The sequence below is a fragment of the Marmota monax genome, unplaced genomic scaffold, assembly GCF_021218885.2.
Source record: "Marmota monax isolate L192 unplaced genomic scaffold, Marmota_monax_Labrador192_F-V1.1 WCK01_AAM20220418_F8-fsc00127, whole genome shotgun sequence".
In the NCBI taxonomy this organism is placed as follows: Eukaryota; Metazoa; Chordata; class Mammalia; order Rodentia; family Sciuridae; genus Marmota; species Marmota monax.
In genome coordinates, this window is record NW_026692894.1 from 551,838 (window position 1) to 568,028 (window position 16,191).

A 16,191-nucleotide genomic window follows, 5' to 3' on the forward strand; every position below is an offset into this window, starting at 1 on the left:
CTGCAGCTGCTTCCGATGTGATAATGACGCCCCCTCCCCTGTCCCACCCACTCTGACCCAGGGCTTTCATAATCCTGTGGGGAGCTGCTGTCACTCCTGTGGTTTGGGAAGTGGCTCCTTGGGCCTCTTGCTAGGCATTGGGGTTGGGTTCCCTGGCAAGGCAGGGGAGGCAGGGTTCTGCCCTGCCTTGGAAGGAGGTGGGGAGCTGCTTGGAGGTGGAAGAGGGTATTTAGGGCCTGCAGATCATCTCCTAAGGGGCCTGGGGGAGACGGTGGGTGAGCTGGCACCTCCCTCTACCTTGCTCTGTAGCTGGCCAAGCATTCTCCTGACCCTGAGAGAAGTCTCTGGGCCCCATCTCCCAGGGAGGAGGGCAGCAAGCAAGCGACTGTGATTGGCTGGCAGGGAAGCTAGGGTACTGGGGCCCCTGACTGCTGTGAGTCGAGGAACTGGATTCCTCTTCCTGCCAAGTAGCTCTCAGGGATGGGAGTAGGAGGCCAGAGTTGGGAATTCGGGAGGCCCACAGCTCTTTGTGATGAATCTGGTAGTTTCTGGCAAATTTGAAGATGGAACTGGTTTCCAGGGCCAGGGAGCAAGATGTTTTTGGAGGGATTTGGGCTGGAAGGTAGAAGGGGCCCTCCTCTGTGAGAAGACTGGGGTGCTGTACATGCCTTTGTGTTTTTCAGAATAGGCAAAATGTGTTCTTCCCCCCAGTCTCTGCCTGAGCTGGGGGTGGAGCACAGATGGCTTCCTAGAAGGTCCGCTTTGGGAGGAACCTTTGAGAACTCCATTCAGTCCAAATCCTTGTGCAGCAGAGAGGGTTGAGGCCCAGGGAAGAGGGAGAGGTCCTGCTCACACTGCAGCAAGCAGACCAGGTTCCCTTAAAAGCCAGGGATGTAATGGACGCTGCCAGCCACTGCTGCCAGTCCCTCCCTAGGGAATGTTCTCTGCCAAGTAGGACAGATTCTGAAGGGTCACCTGGATATGGGGGAGGGTGGACATATCCCCTCACCACGGGAACCCCCCTGCCACCCCACAGGGAGAGGCCTCTTTTGTTGCCTTTGGGTGTTACCTTGGAGCCTAGGTACTTTCTTGCCCCCCCACCCCCACCCCCCAAAGGAGCTAGGCTCTGGGGCAGGCCTCAGGAGCAGATCTAGCTTCTTGACCTCACTCTGGCTGTCCCAGGCTGTTGCTCTGGGGCCCTGTGAGAAGCTTGGGGCTGACACTTGGGGACCAAGAGAGGGACAGCTGTGGTTGGGGCCTGGAAGAGGTTGGGTGGGGCTGCCATTTCTGCCTCAATGAGGAGTCAAACCCACGAGTTCCTTCCTGAGATAAAACAATGAAGAAATCCTTAAGCATGCAAATCGGAAATGGGGCCAGGTCTGGGAACCTTAGATGAGTGAATTGGGGAGGGGTTCCTAGCTTCCCTCTAAGACTTAGTATTGATATGTAGGCTTGGACAGATGGGGGACAGGGCTTGATCCATCCTGTCTGGCTTGGCTTCCACCTTTTCCCCTAAGAGTCAAATGACATTGGGCACTATAGGTTCTAGTTAAAGGGAGTGGGATGGGTCAGATACCCCAGGACCCACCCCTGATGTCCCACCAAGGGGATGTGGGTTGGGTTGGGTAACCTCCCCTTTGAGGAACCTCAGAAGAGGCTCAGTGGCTGTCATAGGAGTGGCCTCATGCTTACTGCTGTTTCTTCAAGAGGTGTAAGCTTTGCTGGGATGCAGAGTTGGGGAGGGGATGGCTGGTATAGACCTCTCCTTTCTCAAATCCTTATGGTTTGGAGAGTCTGCTTTATCCCAGAGGAGCCTCAAGTTCATGGTGATGCTGGTGGTATCAGGATTAAAAAGGATAATTCATGTAAAGCATGCAGTACTGGCATCTATTAAATGATTAATAGATCCTCAAAATAAATGTCCTATTGGGTGTGGTGGCGCATGCCTGTAATTCCAGCTACTCAGGAGGCTGAGGAAAGAGAATCATAAGTTCAAGACCTACCTCAGCAACTAAGTGACGCTGTAAGCAACTTAGCAAGACACTGTCTCAGAATAAAAAAATAAAAAGGTCTGGGGATGTGGCTTGGTGGTAAAACATCCCTGGGTTCAGTCCCCATTATTGGAGTGGGAAATGCCCCCAGCTCTTCCCTGCCCTGGACCCTCCAATCCATAATGTCAGTCCCTAAAACAAGAATCAGAAATGGAGTCTTGAGCTTTGAAAGTTTGATGAGCTTTCTTCCCTGTGAGTCTTCTGCTGTTTCCCCCCTCATTTTCTCTTCTCCGGTTACTGAGCCCCCCGCCCCCTTCTTTTTCCAACCACCAGGAGTGGGAGGTGCTGGTCTTGGGAAAACTCAAATGGGACCTGGCTGCTGTGATTGCGCATGATTTTTTGGCCCTGATTCTGCACCGACTCTCTCTGCCCAGTGACCGACAGGCCTTGGTCAAAAAGCACGCCCAGACCTTTTTGGCCCTCTGTGCTACAGGTAAGAGCTCTGTACACATTTTTGCCAAACTCTGAAAATCAGAAGACTAGGAGATTCCAGTTTATACTCCCCTCAAAATATATTTGTGAAAATCATACCTTATGGAGCCCTTAGTTTTAATGCAGAAGATGCAGATCACACTCTGAAATATAAGGGATCTTGGAGATTCCAGTGTGTAGGTGAGACTAAGGGCATAGTGAGAAAGAAGTGACCTGCCCAAGATCTGATGACAAGTTGTTGGGTTTCCACACCAGTGAACATTCTGCACCCCTTGACCAGGAGTACCCTGGACCAGTGGAAATTTTGCTGTTCATCCTGATACTCTTGGGCAGGAGTTGTAGCCTAGTGGTAGATGGCTTGTCTAACATTCATGAGGCTCTGGGTTTGATCCACAGCACAGCAAAAACAAAAGCAGCACATCCTAAACTTCTCCTGGAAAGAGGTTCTTTCCTGACTTCCTCCCTTGCCTATCTTACCTCACCCATTGCTTGGGGTTCTGGGTATGCCCTCTCCTCTATTCATCACCCCCTAGCACTTCCTGAGGAGAAGGAAATCCATAATGGCTATTATCCTTGAGGTTTCTGTCTCACGATTCTTTCTCCTTTCCAAGATTACACCTTTGCCATGTATCCGCCATCTATGATCGCAACAGGCAGCATTGGGGCTGCAGTGCAAGGCCTGGGCGCGTGCTCCACATCCGGAGATGAGCTTACAGAGTTGCTGGCAGGGATCACAGGCACTGAAGTGGTGAGTGCAGGGCAGCTGGGCCCCAGCCTCCCCATTCATGAAGCAGTGCTATTCCCTGAGCTTCCAGTAGAGGGAGGCCTCTGTCCCCACCCTGGGCCCAACTCTTCCTTTCACACCCTTGTGGGCTTCTGTGGCCTTTGGGAAGTGTCTTGGGTGGAGTGAAGGGCACTGGTCTCTAGGTACACTTTTCTTGCCAAGTGGTACGCTGCAGCGGGGGTGGGGGAGTTGGTGTCAGATGTCGGGTTGCTCTCACACCCTCTTGCCACATCCTCTTGCCAGTTTCTGAGAACTGAAGACCCAATTCCTGGGGCTAGTCTGTGGCTTAACCTCCCGACTTCCCTGTGTGCTGGAGGTGTCCTTTCCCTGCACCTGCTGCCAGTTGTTAAGGGGGAGCTGTTCTTCACTGTTCCCCTTGTTCCCAGGACTGCCTGCGGGCCTGTCAGGAGCAGATTGAAGCTGCGCTCAGGGAGAGTCTGAGGGAAGCTGCCCAGACCACCCCCAGCCCAGCACCCAAAGCACCCCGGGGCTCCAGCAGCCAGGGGCCCAGCCAGACCAGCACGCCCACAGATGTTACAGCCATCCACCTGTAGCCCTGGACAGGCCCCATCGAGTGGCCTCCAAGCAGATGAGGGGCTGCTGCAACCCCTCCCTGCCTCTAGGAACAATCTGGGCCACATGGGAAGCCTGAGGGGGCTCCTCCTTACCCTCACAAAACCCAAGGGGCCAGGTCCTGCCTATCCCTGCAGTGTGCACTAAGGGGCCGGCCAGCTGTGTTGGTGTTTGCCTGGCTAGTCAGCTCCTCCTCCTCTTGCATCTGACCAGCTCAGCTCCCTCCTGGACTCTAGCTGGGTCTGGGCCAGGCTGTTCAGACAAATTGAAACAGGTAATCTATGCACCAGCATTCCTTTTTGAGGCCCCTCTCTCTGGGGTGCTCATGTTCTCAACTGCCGAGATACTCTCTAAGTATTGCCCCTCCTAGGGTTATTGCATTTGGATTGGGGTCCTTCAGACATCCTGGCAAACATGAGGGGATTTAGTCTCAATGGCTCTTCTCAGCACACTTTGGAGGTCCCATATAATCCATGCTCCCAGCTGCTCCTAGAGAAGGGCCTAGGCCTCAGTCAGGGGCAAGAAACCAGATTCCTCTTTGCTTTGCTTTCCACTCAGCTTCCATGTGATCAAGGGGTCTGGTGCTGAAGGAAAAAGTTTTAATTTATTAATTGCTTTGAGTACAACTGTAAGAGGGCGCCGTGGTGCCTGTCTACCCCACAAGTGGTGGTAACCCTGGTGGTTGCTTTTATTCCCCTCTGCTACTGGCTAAAAGGATCTTTGTGGCCCAGGAGCTGCTATTGCCTGGGGTGGGATCAAGGCCTCCTCTCCCTTTCGCCCTGTGCCCCATTCTCCAGCAGGGAAGATGAAGCAGGATGTGCTGGAGGTGGCTAAGCCCCCATCTGGAGAGGGAGGCAAGCCCTGTCGACACAGGTCTTTCCTAAGGCCACAAGGTTTAAATTGGTGGCCCAGGGCCATCATACTGCCTTAATAAAGATTCTGGAATAAACTGGGTTTGGTTTCTTAGATTTCATGGTGTTGCTGGTAAAAGCCTATTTCTAAACTGCATGAAGTGAGAAGGCAAAGCCAACCGTCTGAAGCCTGGACTGCCTTTCCTGTAAAGGGCCAGAGTAAATACTCAGGCTTTGTGGGCCATATATGGTTTAATGCCCCCAAGTCAGTTCTGCTTTATAGTATGATGTATCCCTTCTTAAAAATGGCTGTGATGCAAAATTGCACAACCTCAAAGGATGATGGGAAATGGGGTTTGAGGCACAACCCAAAATTTAATGAGTGGGGTGGGGCATGGCTCTGGGGTAGAATGCTTCCCTGCCACACTCAAGGCCTGGGTTCCATCCCAACACTTCAGGAAAACTTCCACTTCTGGATGCAGAGGGGGAAGCAGAGCTGTACCATCAGATATGGGTGGGCTGAACAGAGGAAGCCAGTACTTTTTTGAGGTATGTTTTGGGTAGTGATGTGAAGTGGTTCAGCTGGATGCACTTTTCTGCATTCATCCAGGTTTCTCAAAGATGAAACTGCATATAAGCCAACATGAAATTGGTGTTAGGATCAAACTGTTCCCAAACATTAATTGGGTTGGAACAAATGCACACTTTCAAAAGCAAACAATGAAGATATGCAGCAAGATGACAGACACCTCTGCGAGGGTGGCACAGAAAATGGGCAAACAGCATGGCTATACCCCACCAAGACTGCTTATGGACACTGAAATTTGAATTTCACACAATTCTCACAAAATACTGTTGCTACATAAAAACAGGTATCTTACCCTAGCTTGACACTTTAAACACTGGTTTAAAGTTTGTTGGCCAAAAAGCTCAAAAGAACCTGTTTGGTGCTGACCCAGACCTAATCATTTCTAGGCCTAACCTTGAGGAGGGCCTCTCTCTGGTGGTCCTTTCATTCAGTCGTGCCACCAACACCTTTCAAATCATGAATAGCCAGCTCCCTGTTGCTACCAACGTGTAGAGTAGCCTTGTCCTCTTGGGCAGGCAGAGAAGATGCCCCCTGGAGGCAAATGAGCCAAGTGAAGCCCAGAAAAACAATCTTCGAGATGAAGAGGTGGGGGCTCTTGTGTAAACTGAAGACAAAAACTGGGAAAAGTAACTCCCATCTCCAGCTACAGAGGGAAGTAGAAATTTCTCCATCAACCACACCACCATACAGAGGTTCAATAAATACTTGCCTTTGTTTTTAGCCACAGTGACTTGACACAGAAGCTGGAGAGAAGGTACTTATATCATGCTCCAGCTAGGGAGTGAGATGCTAGGGGTGGAATCTCGAGGCAGGCCCAGAGGCGAGCAGGGATGGAGGCCTAGAATGGAAGAGGGAGCCAGCCAGACTCTGTCTCCCCTGCTTAGGACTGGGAACCACAGATGCCGCTGGGACCTATTAGTGTCCTGATCTAGGTCTTTAGCCATAAAGGTTCAGTGTTGTGCTTCATCACAAACAAGGGTCCTGGTGTCCTCCTATGCCATCTGGGCCATGACATGTATCCATTCTCTTTACTCCATAGTAATGGATACATCTTCCACATCTCTGGGAACTGCACTCTGAAGCTCTCGCCTGATTTCAGGGGACAGTTGTGGATGGGGCTGTAGCCGGAGAAGTTCTAGGAGGGCATCTTTCTGATCTGTGGCCAAGTCCGCCTTGTAGCGCTGGACCAGTGTCAGGAGGCACTGGTGCCAGAGCACAGGCAGCTCACGCTTCTCTGTCCGGAACCTTAGGAAGTGGAAGACCAGGGCATCCAGTACCCGGTAGGGTAGCGCATACTTCTTATCCAGCAGTAGTCTCAGGAAGATGCTGTTGGCACCGCTGTATTCCATCTCAGCAATTTTCAGCATGGCCGCACTGGTGGGAAGGGCAGATGTGGTGGTGCAGTTAGTCATCAGGGAAATGCTGGGAAGGATCCTTCTCTTTTGTTGGCCCTTGACTATGGTTTTCTGCATGGGCCAGCACATACCTCTTCCTCACCGGCTCAACTTTATGATACTCACTGGATTCCAGTTACTATCTAGACATACCCACCCCACATCTCTGCCTCTGCTTTGGACCACAGCAGCTCCGGTGCCTAGGCAGAGTGTATCCAAACACCTGGCCATCTCCACACCTTGCCTCCTTTCTCCCCATTTTCTATTCATTCATCTAGTTACTGAGTTTATCAAGTGCCAGCCTGTAGGATTCTATTTTTGTGGAACCCCTATTCTAGTGATGACACACCCACTCGCTTAAACAAGCCACAAACCCAGAACTGTTCCTGGCTCCCTCCCCACTCCGCCTCATGCTGAGTCCTGGCAACACCACTATGAGGATATCCACTGATCAGTCCCCCCACGCCCCCGCCCCCAACAGTACCTGGAGTGCAGCACAGGAATGGAGCACTTGGTGATGATGCTACCCACGATGATGGCTTCCCGGAGGGTGCAAGTGCCTGACTCACACAGTGGGATCAGGATCCCTGAGGAATGTCAGAGGACAGTCACTTTTAGTCCATGATGAGAGAAAGGAGGTACAGCAGGAAACATCCCCAACTGTCCTAGGGACTGTCAATGGCATGTGGTCTTACAGACAGCCTTCAAGTCAGCCCTGCCTGTCTCCTGGCCTCTTGGCTCCCACCTTTGAACCAGGCTCCGGGCTTGAACAGGGCCTTCTTCAGCGCCATGTAGAGATGGAAGTTGAGTCGTTTGTATTCGGCGATGTCATCTCGTACCCGGGGGAGCAGGACAAGGTTGTAGAAGCGTTGAGCCATGCGTTCCTTCAGGTTAGAGGCAAAAATCCTAATGGGGCAGGAGTTCCCAAGTCACAAGATAGCATGGACCTGGCCCTTAAAATACCACTGTGGACAGTGCAGGCAAGAGATTGTACAGTAAGAAATGGAAACATCCTTTCAGAGAGGGTTGTGTGGAAGCCTGTGAGAGGGAACAGGAGGAACAGCAGGATATACCCAAAATAGGGTACATGCTGGGTTTTCTTGTTTATAGTGCTGGGGACCAAACCCAGGGCCTTGCACCTGCTAGGCAAGTGCTCTGCCCCTACATCCCCAGTCTAGAGGCTGGGACTGCTAGAGTTCTCCCACATGACTATCCACGTTCCTCTCCCCCTCATGGCTCTTCTCTAACGTGCTGTCCTAAGAGACCTGAGCAGCCTGGAGAGCCACAGACTTATGAGTCTACTTTGACACACCACGGTATATCCCAATAGTTATCATCTTCTCCCCTAAAAACTCATTATAGGGGGGTGCCAACTGAGTTGTGGCCCTAAAAATGAAAGAGGAAAAGCTAGGATAAAGGTGCTATGAGGAAGCGTGAGAGGAAGCTACGGGGCAAAGCTACAGGGCGAAGGCAGGTGAGCCTGTCAGTCCCACCCCAGCCCTCACCTCTGCAAGAAGGCCACCCTAACCCCAGCCATGCTACCTGGTAGCTTGGTACATGGCAGCTGCAGTCCAGGCCTCAGGCTCTGTGACGTACAGGATCTGCTCCCAGTTGGAGAGGGCAGGGATGATCTTAAAAGCCTTGGGCAGTTTCCCACTGCGGTACTTGGATAAGACCTAGGGACAAGGGAGGACAAATCATCATCGCCAACACTGATACTGATACCCCATGTGCCAGGTTCTCATTCAGGGGCTTTTTACATGTTAACTAATTTTGTCCTCACAACAACCTGTAAGGAGGTGCTATCACTATACTCGCTCTTCAAATGGCTGGGGTTCAATAACTACTTGGCTGGTCACCTTTTAGAGGCTGCAGAGAGGCAAAGCAGGAACACGAACCCACACATTCTGGCTTGAGCCTATTCGAGATGACCGTGCCTTATTTGATGAGGTGTGGGCATCAGTGCCTGAGGCGGGAGCCCACTGCCCCTGGAAGGGAATCACCATGGCTGCCCTCTCAGCTCTTACCTCACGGACCCCTTTGTAGACATCCAGGACCCGGGGGTCCAGCTGGGGCAGAGGGAAGCCTGACACCTCTGACATGACTGTCTCGACCTCGGTCTGCTTCTCAGTTAGCTTCTCCATAATGATGTCAGCCAGGGTGCGCCTAAGAGGGGAGTGCCGAGGGGAATAGAGGAGAGAGCTGTGGTCACTGACCAGGAAGCTCCAGACTCCCCTGTGCCCAATCTCCTACCACAGACACTGTAGAAAGTGAAGGACCTGAAAGTCATTTCATTTAGGATAAAGCTGGCAGTCCTCCTGTGGAGGGGCAGCACCTGGACTCTGAAGTCAGTGTGTTCAGGTTTAAATCCTGGCTCTCCCACTCCCAGTAGGATCTTCGGCAATTGATTTTACCTCTCCGCCTCAGTCTCCTCAGCTGTTAAACAGGGGTAATAAAGTACTGCCTCATGTGGTTAAAGTAAGGGTTAAACAAGTGAGCGCATGTGTGTTACTGGGAACTCTCTGTACACAGCAAGTGTGTGATAAGTAATAAAGTATTAAGTGCTGCTGATCTCAACACCCCCTCAAATGCTGGCACAAAAAAAGGGTGCTGCAGTTACAAACTCCTGGTCTGAACTCCCCACAATGCCAGGTACAGTTTTTTTTTTTTTTAAGTTGTGGTTGAACATAATACCTTTATTTTATTTATTTCTTTATGTGGTGCTGAGGATCAAACCCAGGGCCTCGCACATGCTAGGTGAGTGCTCTACCGCTGAGCCACAGCTCCAACCCCAGATACATCTTAATTACCTGCCAAGATTCCACATGGCTGTGATCACTATAGACAGACCACAGCACATACTCTTCCCATTCAAATTACTAAAATTTGGAAATATTCCACAGACTGATTATATTCTTCTCAGTCTCCTTAAACAGAGGATAACAAACATAACCCTGTCTTAAGGATTCAGAGTGATCATCACCCTGGGCTATGGTATGACATCGTGTCTTCTGAGGCTGCTTATATGTATATAAAAATGCTCCAGGGCTGGGGGGCTATAGCTAAAGTGGCAATGCACTGGCCTAGCATGCACAAGGCCTGGGGTTTCATCCCTGGCTCTCTAAGAAGATACATAGATGAATAAAACTGCTCTTATCCCCTGAGAGCCTGCTCAGTGCTTGGCAGCATTGACTTTATGACTACATTGTGTCTGGGAGATGCTTTTATTCCCCTTATGCAGAATGGGGAATTGAGACTCAGAGAGGTTAATAACTCCCCTGAGGCTGCACTGCTGTCAAGTGGGGAAGACTCAAACTTAGTCTTTCAGGTTCTAGTTCTACAGTTCAGGTGCTTTACAGTACATTGTGCCCAAGACCAAACAATATCTGCCTGCTGAGTTCACACAGCTCTAGACCTGCTTTCTGAAGATGTCAACTGTTACTTCTCAAGACTTCTGAGACTCCCTTTTTCTAGTAGCTTGTCTATTTACTGCAAGCTGTGAAACAGTTCTGCCAAATTTGTCATAAGTAGGAGTTATGAAGTGCCAAGTGACAACCTGAAAGACTCTCTGGGGGGACAGGCACAGAGGCCAAGTATGACACTTTATGCCATACTATCAGGCATCCATCTGGTAGAGGGGCTTACATCTTCAATCTGTGCTTTCAAGCTGCCACAGAACTTACCATTTAGCCTCCCTGTCTTTTCAGAGTATCATTAGCAATCAGAGACGCACTGAGCTGAACCATCTTGAAGAACCATCACATTCATGTCACAGGGAGAGAATGAATTGATTGAGGGTCCATAGACTCCCCTCCCCAGGGCCAAATGCACAGGCTCAGGAATTTGCCTATTGGCAATTTACAGGCCCGCATATTTTAGAGCTGGCATATGTTATAGATGGAGATAAATTAGTGGTTCTAAGTGAGGTCTGGATTTTGGCCCCCAGGAGGCATGTGGCAATGTCTGAAGTCATTTTTTGTTATTTTGACCAGAGGGAATGTCACTACTGGTATCTAAGCGTATATGTCAGAGACAAATTTCTGCTAAACACCCTTGTGTTCCAGTTTCCCAAAAAAGAGTTATCCAGCCCCAAATGCCAATAAACCTGGGGTTGAAAGCCCCAGATTAAATCAGCTTAAGGTATGAAAGAGATCTGTCTAAGGAAATCGAGTTTACCCCTAAAAAAACTGAGCATACCAAAGCATTGTATGCATCTCCCCAGACATAAAAAGGACTTGTAGCTGCTTTCCTGGGTATTCCAGGTAGTTCTATAACAATGAAGAGAGACACTTTGAGTCTGAGGCATTCTCTCTCAGAACGGTCCCTGGAGAATGGGCTAGTTTGGTCAAGGTGGTCCTCCACAATTAACAATGCCCAGGCTCCCTCAAAAGGCAGGGAATCAAAAGTTTGCCAAGGTACTTCCTTCGCTGTGGGAACTTTCTATCAGGATGTACTATCCAAACAAATCCTCGCCCCTACCTGGCAGGAGGGTTCTTATTCATGAACATTTCAATGGCACGTTCATCCTCAGGGTCCACAACCACCTCTGCATGGTGGTCTACCCCTGTCATTTTGGCTGCCTTCTCCAGGGTGGGCCACTCCTCATCCTCATCATCTGATCCATCCTGGGGCACTCCTGGCCCTAGAAGAGGGAGATGAAATCAATGAGCATGGCAAGGAGTGGGTGAGGGACTGAGAATCAATGTTATATTAGCCATGTAGTACCGGCCTCATGTGCTTGTGATATAGATGTGTGCAAGAAAACAGATGAGGCACACACTATCTTCCTGTCCCCGGGGGCTTGTGATGTTGCTTAAGAAACAAAATGTAATATATGAAACAAAGAGAAAGCAATGTCAATAAATTATTATCAATAAATCATCCTAGGTTTTGAAGCAGGACCTGTTCTACACCACACATGTCACCTCACAAATCATGACAACCTCAAGATGCAGGTGTTATTATACCATTTCAAATGAGCATACTTAATCACAGAATAGCTAGGTGATGTGCCCATGGCAGGCAGGCAGAGTTTTCACTGCGTTCTTCACCACTATGCTCCACACACACAGAGTAGGGCTGGATTACTCATCAAATCATACTGGTATAGAGACAATATATACCAGACAATATACAGGCACTTAGAAGCACCTGGGTCATGAGGGTACTAACCTCATCAGTGGAGCTATTGGGGGCAGGGCCCAGTTGGCAGAGGTAGGTCACTGGGGGCATGCTTTTGAAAGGTATACCTTGTCCCTGGCCCCTTCTCTCTCAACTCTCCGCTTCTGGTTGCCATGAGGTGAGTAGCTTTCCTTCTGCCATGATGTTCTGCTTCACTACAGGCCCAGAACAATGGAGCCAGCTGACCCCGGAGAGAAACCTCTGAACATGAGCCAAAGGAAATCTTTCCTCTTTCTTGTTTTTCTTCTCAGGTATTTTGCTACAGCAATGGAAAGGTGATTAACAAAGGGAACAACAGAGTGTGTTCCACACCCAGGTAAAAATTCTGGAAAAAGCACTTAGTTATTAGAATGTCTGTTGGGCCGTAGCAAGAAATAGGGCTAGATGGCAAAGGCAAGCTAGCCTGGAGAGCCCTGGAGGCCAGGTGGTGGAGTTCAGATTCCAACTGAGCAACCACCTGAATAACCAATTTTTTGAAAGGGTACATCTGGCTGAGTAGCTGGAGCAGATTCTATCAATCCAAGTGAGGTAAAATGCCACACTTTACAGATCACTTAGAAGAGAGATGGGCTGGGGGTGTAGTTCAATAGAACATGTGCTCAGCATGAGCGAGGTTCTGGGTTCAATGTCCAGCACTGGGGAGAAAACAAACAAACAAGGACGATAGAGATAATGTGTGACAAAAGCTAAATTGGAGAGGGGATTATGACAGACATTGTGTCTACATACTAACAACTCCAAAATCTGTATTTATAGGTAGATATATGCATGCTTAGCTCCAGTGAACAATGAAGCCTACGCAGGTGGCACACACAAGACAGGACTAACGGGAAAGCAGAAGAGGCAAGACTGGCACTGGAAGCAGGCCACATAGGACATTGAAGACCTCTAACTGCTGAGTGGACTGTAGAGATTACAGAACACTAATTAGGACACTGTTGCAATAATCCAGGTGTGAGATTGTGGTAGTTCGAACAGGATGGTGGTGAAAAGTGGTCAGATTCTGGATGGATGTTGAAGATACAGCCATCAGAATTTCCAGACAGATCAGATACAGAGAGAGAAAGAAAGAAGTCCAAGGTTTCTGCCTTGAGCAAATGAAAAGCTATCATGCTAACAGACACAAGGAAGACAGTAGGAGGAGCAGGTTTGGGGACAAGCTGAGGTTCTGTTTAGGTATGTTAAATTTGAAATACATATTAGGAGACTTCAAATTAGAGATGCCAAGTAGGCAGCTGAATCTAAGAATCTGGGTTTCATGGACAAGAGCAGGCATGGAATATAAGGTTGGGAAGAGTCATTAAACAGATAGTATTTAAATCATGAAGCTTCATGATCTCAACAGAAGAGAAAATGTATCTGAAGAGAAGGACTAATGACTGAATTTTGTGGCACTTCATAACAAGTTGGAGACAAGAGTCAGTTAAAAATACTTAAGTCAGGTGGTAGTTAAACAAGTGTTTGATGTTTTAGAAACCAAGTACAGAAACTGTAGTCAAGAGGCAATATTTGATTGGGCCAAACACTGATTTTAGGATAAATAAATAAGATTGGGAGGTTCAAGCAACAGGGAGATCAACACTCCTTCCACAATGAGAAAAATATCAAAACATCTTTCAGTGCATCTCTGCCCCTCGCTGGCCTCTAAACAGTATTCCCCCCCACTTGATGGGAATATACCCCATAGCTTTTTAGTTTTCAGCTTGAAGGTCATACAATCTGGAAAGCCTGATCTCTTAAGACGAATGCTATTTTTACCAGGGATAGCATAATTTACTATGGAATACATTATTCTGATCATGTTTCTCCTGAGTTCTCTTCAGGTCCTAAAGTCAGATACATGTCTATTTTTATTTCTGTATCCAAACTACCCAAACTGCAAGCATAGTGTGAAGCACTATGGAGGCATCTTAATAAACACTTGCAAAATCAATGGCTAGATGCTAGGAGAACTTAGTGGAGTGAGCGATCACTTCCTGTTGGCCTAACTTCGGTGTTCTTGGAAGGGTGTGTCTGAAACCAAGAGTGGTCGTGGAGTGCTCTAGCCAGGACTAGGTCTTTCGTTCCAGCATCGTTACAACAGTGTAATGTGAACCCCCTTTTTAATTCCAACCTATTCCCCTTTTGGACTACTTTTAACGGCCACCTAACCCCATCTAGCCACTCTCTTGTTCTCACCCCACCCACTGACACTCACCCAGCCGCGTGGCACGCTCCGGCGGCTTTGCAGGCCTGTTCCCAGTCCCATGCTCGGCCTCGAGCTCCTCCTGTTGCTGCCGCGCTTGCTGCAAAATCCGTCGGCTCAGCCGGGGCCCCACGTACTCTTCCTCCTCTTCAGTTCCGCGACCCCGCCGCTTTTCTCGGGCCCCTGCCCGCACGGAGTCCTCAGCGAGAATCTGGTCGGCCAGCGGCGCATGCTTTTCCTTACTTCCAACCCCACGGGTGGCCTTGAATTTAGGCATTTTCCTCGAAAAAGTTCCTGAGAGAGTTCTCACGTGGGGATGGCAAAAAGCTCAGAGTGCGCATGTGCGGTGAACTCCCAGTGCCCTAGAGACCAGGCAGAGATCACAGCGACCCCGAGTGTTCGGAGGCCAGAAGTGCCACCAGCGCCACACCTACATTCAAACAGCCCCCGGATCCTGGAGCGGGACACCCTGGATCCACAGATAAACTTATTGTCTTTAATATCGGTTTATCTAAGTGGTGGCGGCCTAAGCCACACTTTCCAAGCTTCAGGGATCTAAGGCCTGGAAGTCCTGCCAAAGGGGAATTTCCGGTGCTGCAAGCGTGGGGGCGGGAGCCGGGCGAATGACATCACTGGAAACGTCATCGAGGGAGTGCTCAGACACATCCCCTTGCCTGTGGACGCGTCGCCTCGGCGCCGGGTTTTTACGTATTTCCGGAGCCCCTTCCGCGACCGCAGCTTGCGTTGGTCCTCCAGTTCTTGTGGACGGCAGCAGAGCTCTCCGCTAGACTGATCGTGGCACCTCCAGGCCCGCCGCCATGGGAGTGACTTGGTAGGACTACCAGGGCTTTTGTGGGGCGAGGCTAGGGGTCCTGAAGGGCCCTCAGAGCCTGGAGTAACCGGGGAGAAGGATCTGGACCAAGGTCCGCCGACTCCCGGGAGCTGCGCAAGCTGCCCTCGAGTGGTGTGAATAAAGAGGACACTGAAAGGGCCGTGGGTTCTCCGGCCTTGTTTCCTCAGTGATGCTGCCCTTCATCCTGGCAGGTGGCAGGGCAGAGGTTATGTACCTTCTCTCCTTTTTCTTGGTACCTGTTTCTACACATTGGGCCTTAGTACTGTCAGGAGTGGGCTTTCAGGGTTGGAAATAAGATTTCCGGACTAGGACAAAACTGCAGACAACGCTTGGAGGGGACAGCATTTTTTATTTTTTGCACCTCCGTAGAATCAGCAAATACAGTTAGATCAGCCGATTTTGACTTGGCCATTTTAAGATCTTGGGTCCAGAGAGAAAAAAGAAGCCATTGGCAATTAGGAAATCGGGATTCCAGGCACTTCACCTATTCAGGACCTGTTTCCTACAGTATTAATTACATGGTTGATCTAGATTCTTTGAACTCTTTGTCTCTAACATATTATCTCAGTTGGAAAAGCCAGGTGGCAGGAAAGGTATGGGTTCAATGCTCTTACGGGCGTTAGTCCCAAGTGCAAGGTCTCAGAGGACTTCTCCTTCTCCCCCACCCCCGCTTTTTTTTTTTTTTTTTTTTTAAATCTTGTTAGGCTGAATATCTTTCCAGTTAGCCCTGGAAACCAGGATATCTGAAGTCAGGGCTTTAGACTTTTTCTTTGAAAGCGTGCCTGTGGGAAATGCTTTTCTTTATGGTGGCCCAGGCTCTAATAGATTTCTCGGTGATTGCCACAGATTTTTTTTTTTTCTCCTCACAGTTGACATCACAATCCTCCTCCCTGTCCTCTCGTGTAAGGAAGTGTGTGAGGGGTGGAAATGGGAAGGCCACAGTGCAGAGGCTTGGAACCTCAGGGAAAGGGCTCTCTTTCTGTTGGCTCTACCCTTCAAACTTTTTGGAGTCCCAGAATTTCTGTTCCTTGCTTCATCAATTTAAGGATCCTCTTATATTTCAAAATAAGTCAGGTCATCAGCATTGCTTCTCAGTACTATTTCTGACACAGTAGTGGCAATTTTTAGTAACAGTTGGACTCTGCCTTAATAGATTCATTGAGTTGATAATAAGGTAATGTAGTCTCCCAGAATTCAATCATGTGTGACTTTATAATTGTTATATAGCTAAGAACTACTTGTGCTATCATTTATTTATGTATGTTTTTATGGGCAATGAAGTCTACCACTGAGCTATA

The 16,191-nt window shown here is 49.3% G+C and overlaps 3 protein-coding genes across 9 annotated transcripts in view; 2 read left to right on the forward strand and 1 right to left on the reverse strand.

Annotated features, from left to right (window-relative positions):
- Ccnd3 (cyclin D3) overlaps window positions 1-4,789 on the forward strand; it is a 90,045-nt gene extending 85,256 nt beyond the window's left edge. For all 3 annotated transcript variants that reach the window (XM_046450704.2, XM_046450705.2, XM_046450702.2), the window contains 3 exons: window positions 2,325-2,484; window positions 3,095-3,231; window positions 3,654-4,789. In XM_046450704.2, coding sequence (XP_046306660.1) covers window positions 2,325-2,484; window positions 3,095-3,231; window positions 3,654-3,821 — 465 coding nt within the window. In that variant the 3' untranslated portion in view covers window positions 3,822-4,789. The remainder of the gene's footprint in view (window positions 1-2,324; window positions 2,485-3,094; window positions 3,232-3,653) is intronic.
- The window catches only part of Med20 (mediator complex subunit 20), a 172,175-nt gene that overhangs the window by 85,250 nt on the left and 70,734 nt on the right, over window positions 1-16,191 (forward strand). For 3 of the 5 annotated variants that reach the window (XR_009227351.1, XR_009227352.1, XM_046450707.2), the window contains exon 1: window positions 14,732-14,872. The exons of 1 other annotated variant lie outside the window; for it this stretch is intronic. Coding sequence is in view for 1 of the 4 variants with exons in the window: in XM_046450707.2 (XP_046306663.1) it covers window positions 14,859-14,872 (14 nt within the window). In the remaining 3 variants the exon portion in view is untranslated. Of the gene's footprint in view, window positions 1-12,046; window positions 12,172-14,731; window positions 14,873-16,191 lie in introns of those variants that run through there. One more of the 5 variants, XR_009227354.1, reaches the window with a different exon arrangement.
- Bysl (bystin like) lies at window positions 5,326-14,628 on the reverse strand. Its single transcript, XM_046450701.2, has 7 exons — window positions 14,053-14,628; window positions 11,154-11,316; window positions 8,702-8,840; window positions 8,217-8,350; window positions 7,420-7,580; window positions 7,159-7,261; window positions 5,326-6,654 (listed from the first exon to the last, which is right to left on the reverse strand). Exons 1-7 carry the CDS (start codon window positions 14,315-14,317, stop codon window positions 6,309-6,311), a joined length of 1,311 nt encoding a protein of 436 aa, XP_046306657.1. The 5' UTR covers window positions 14,318-14,628; the 3' UTR covers window positions 5,326-6,308.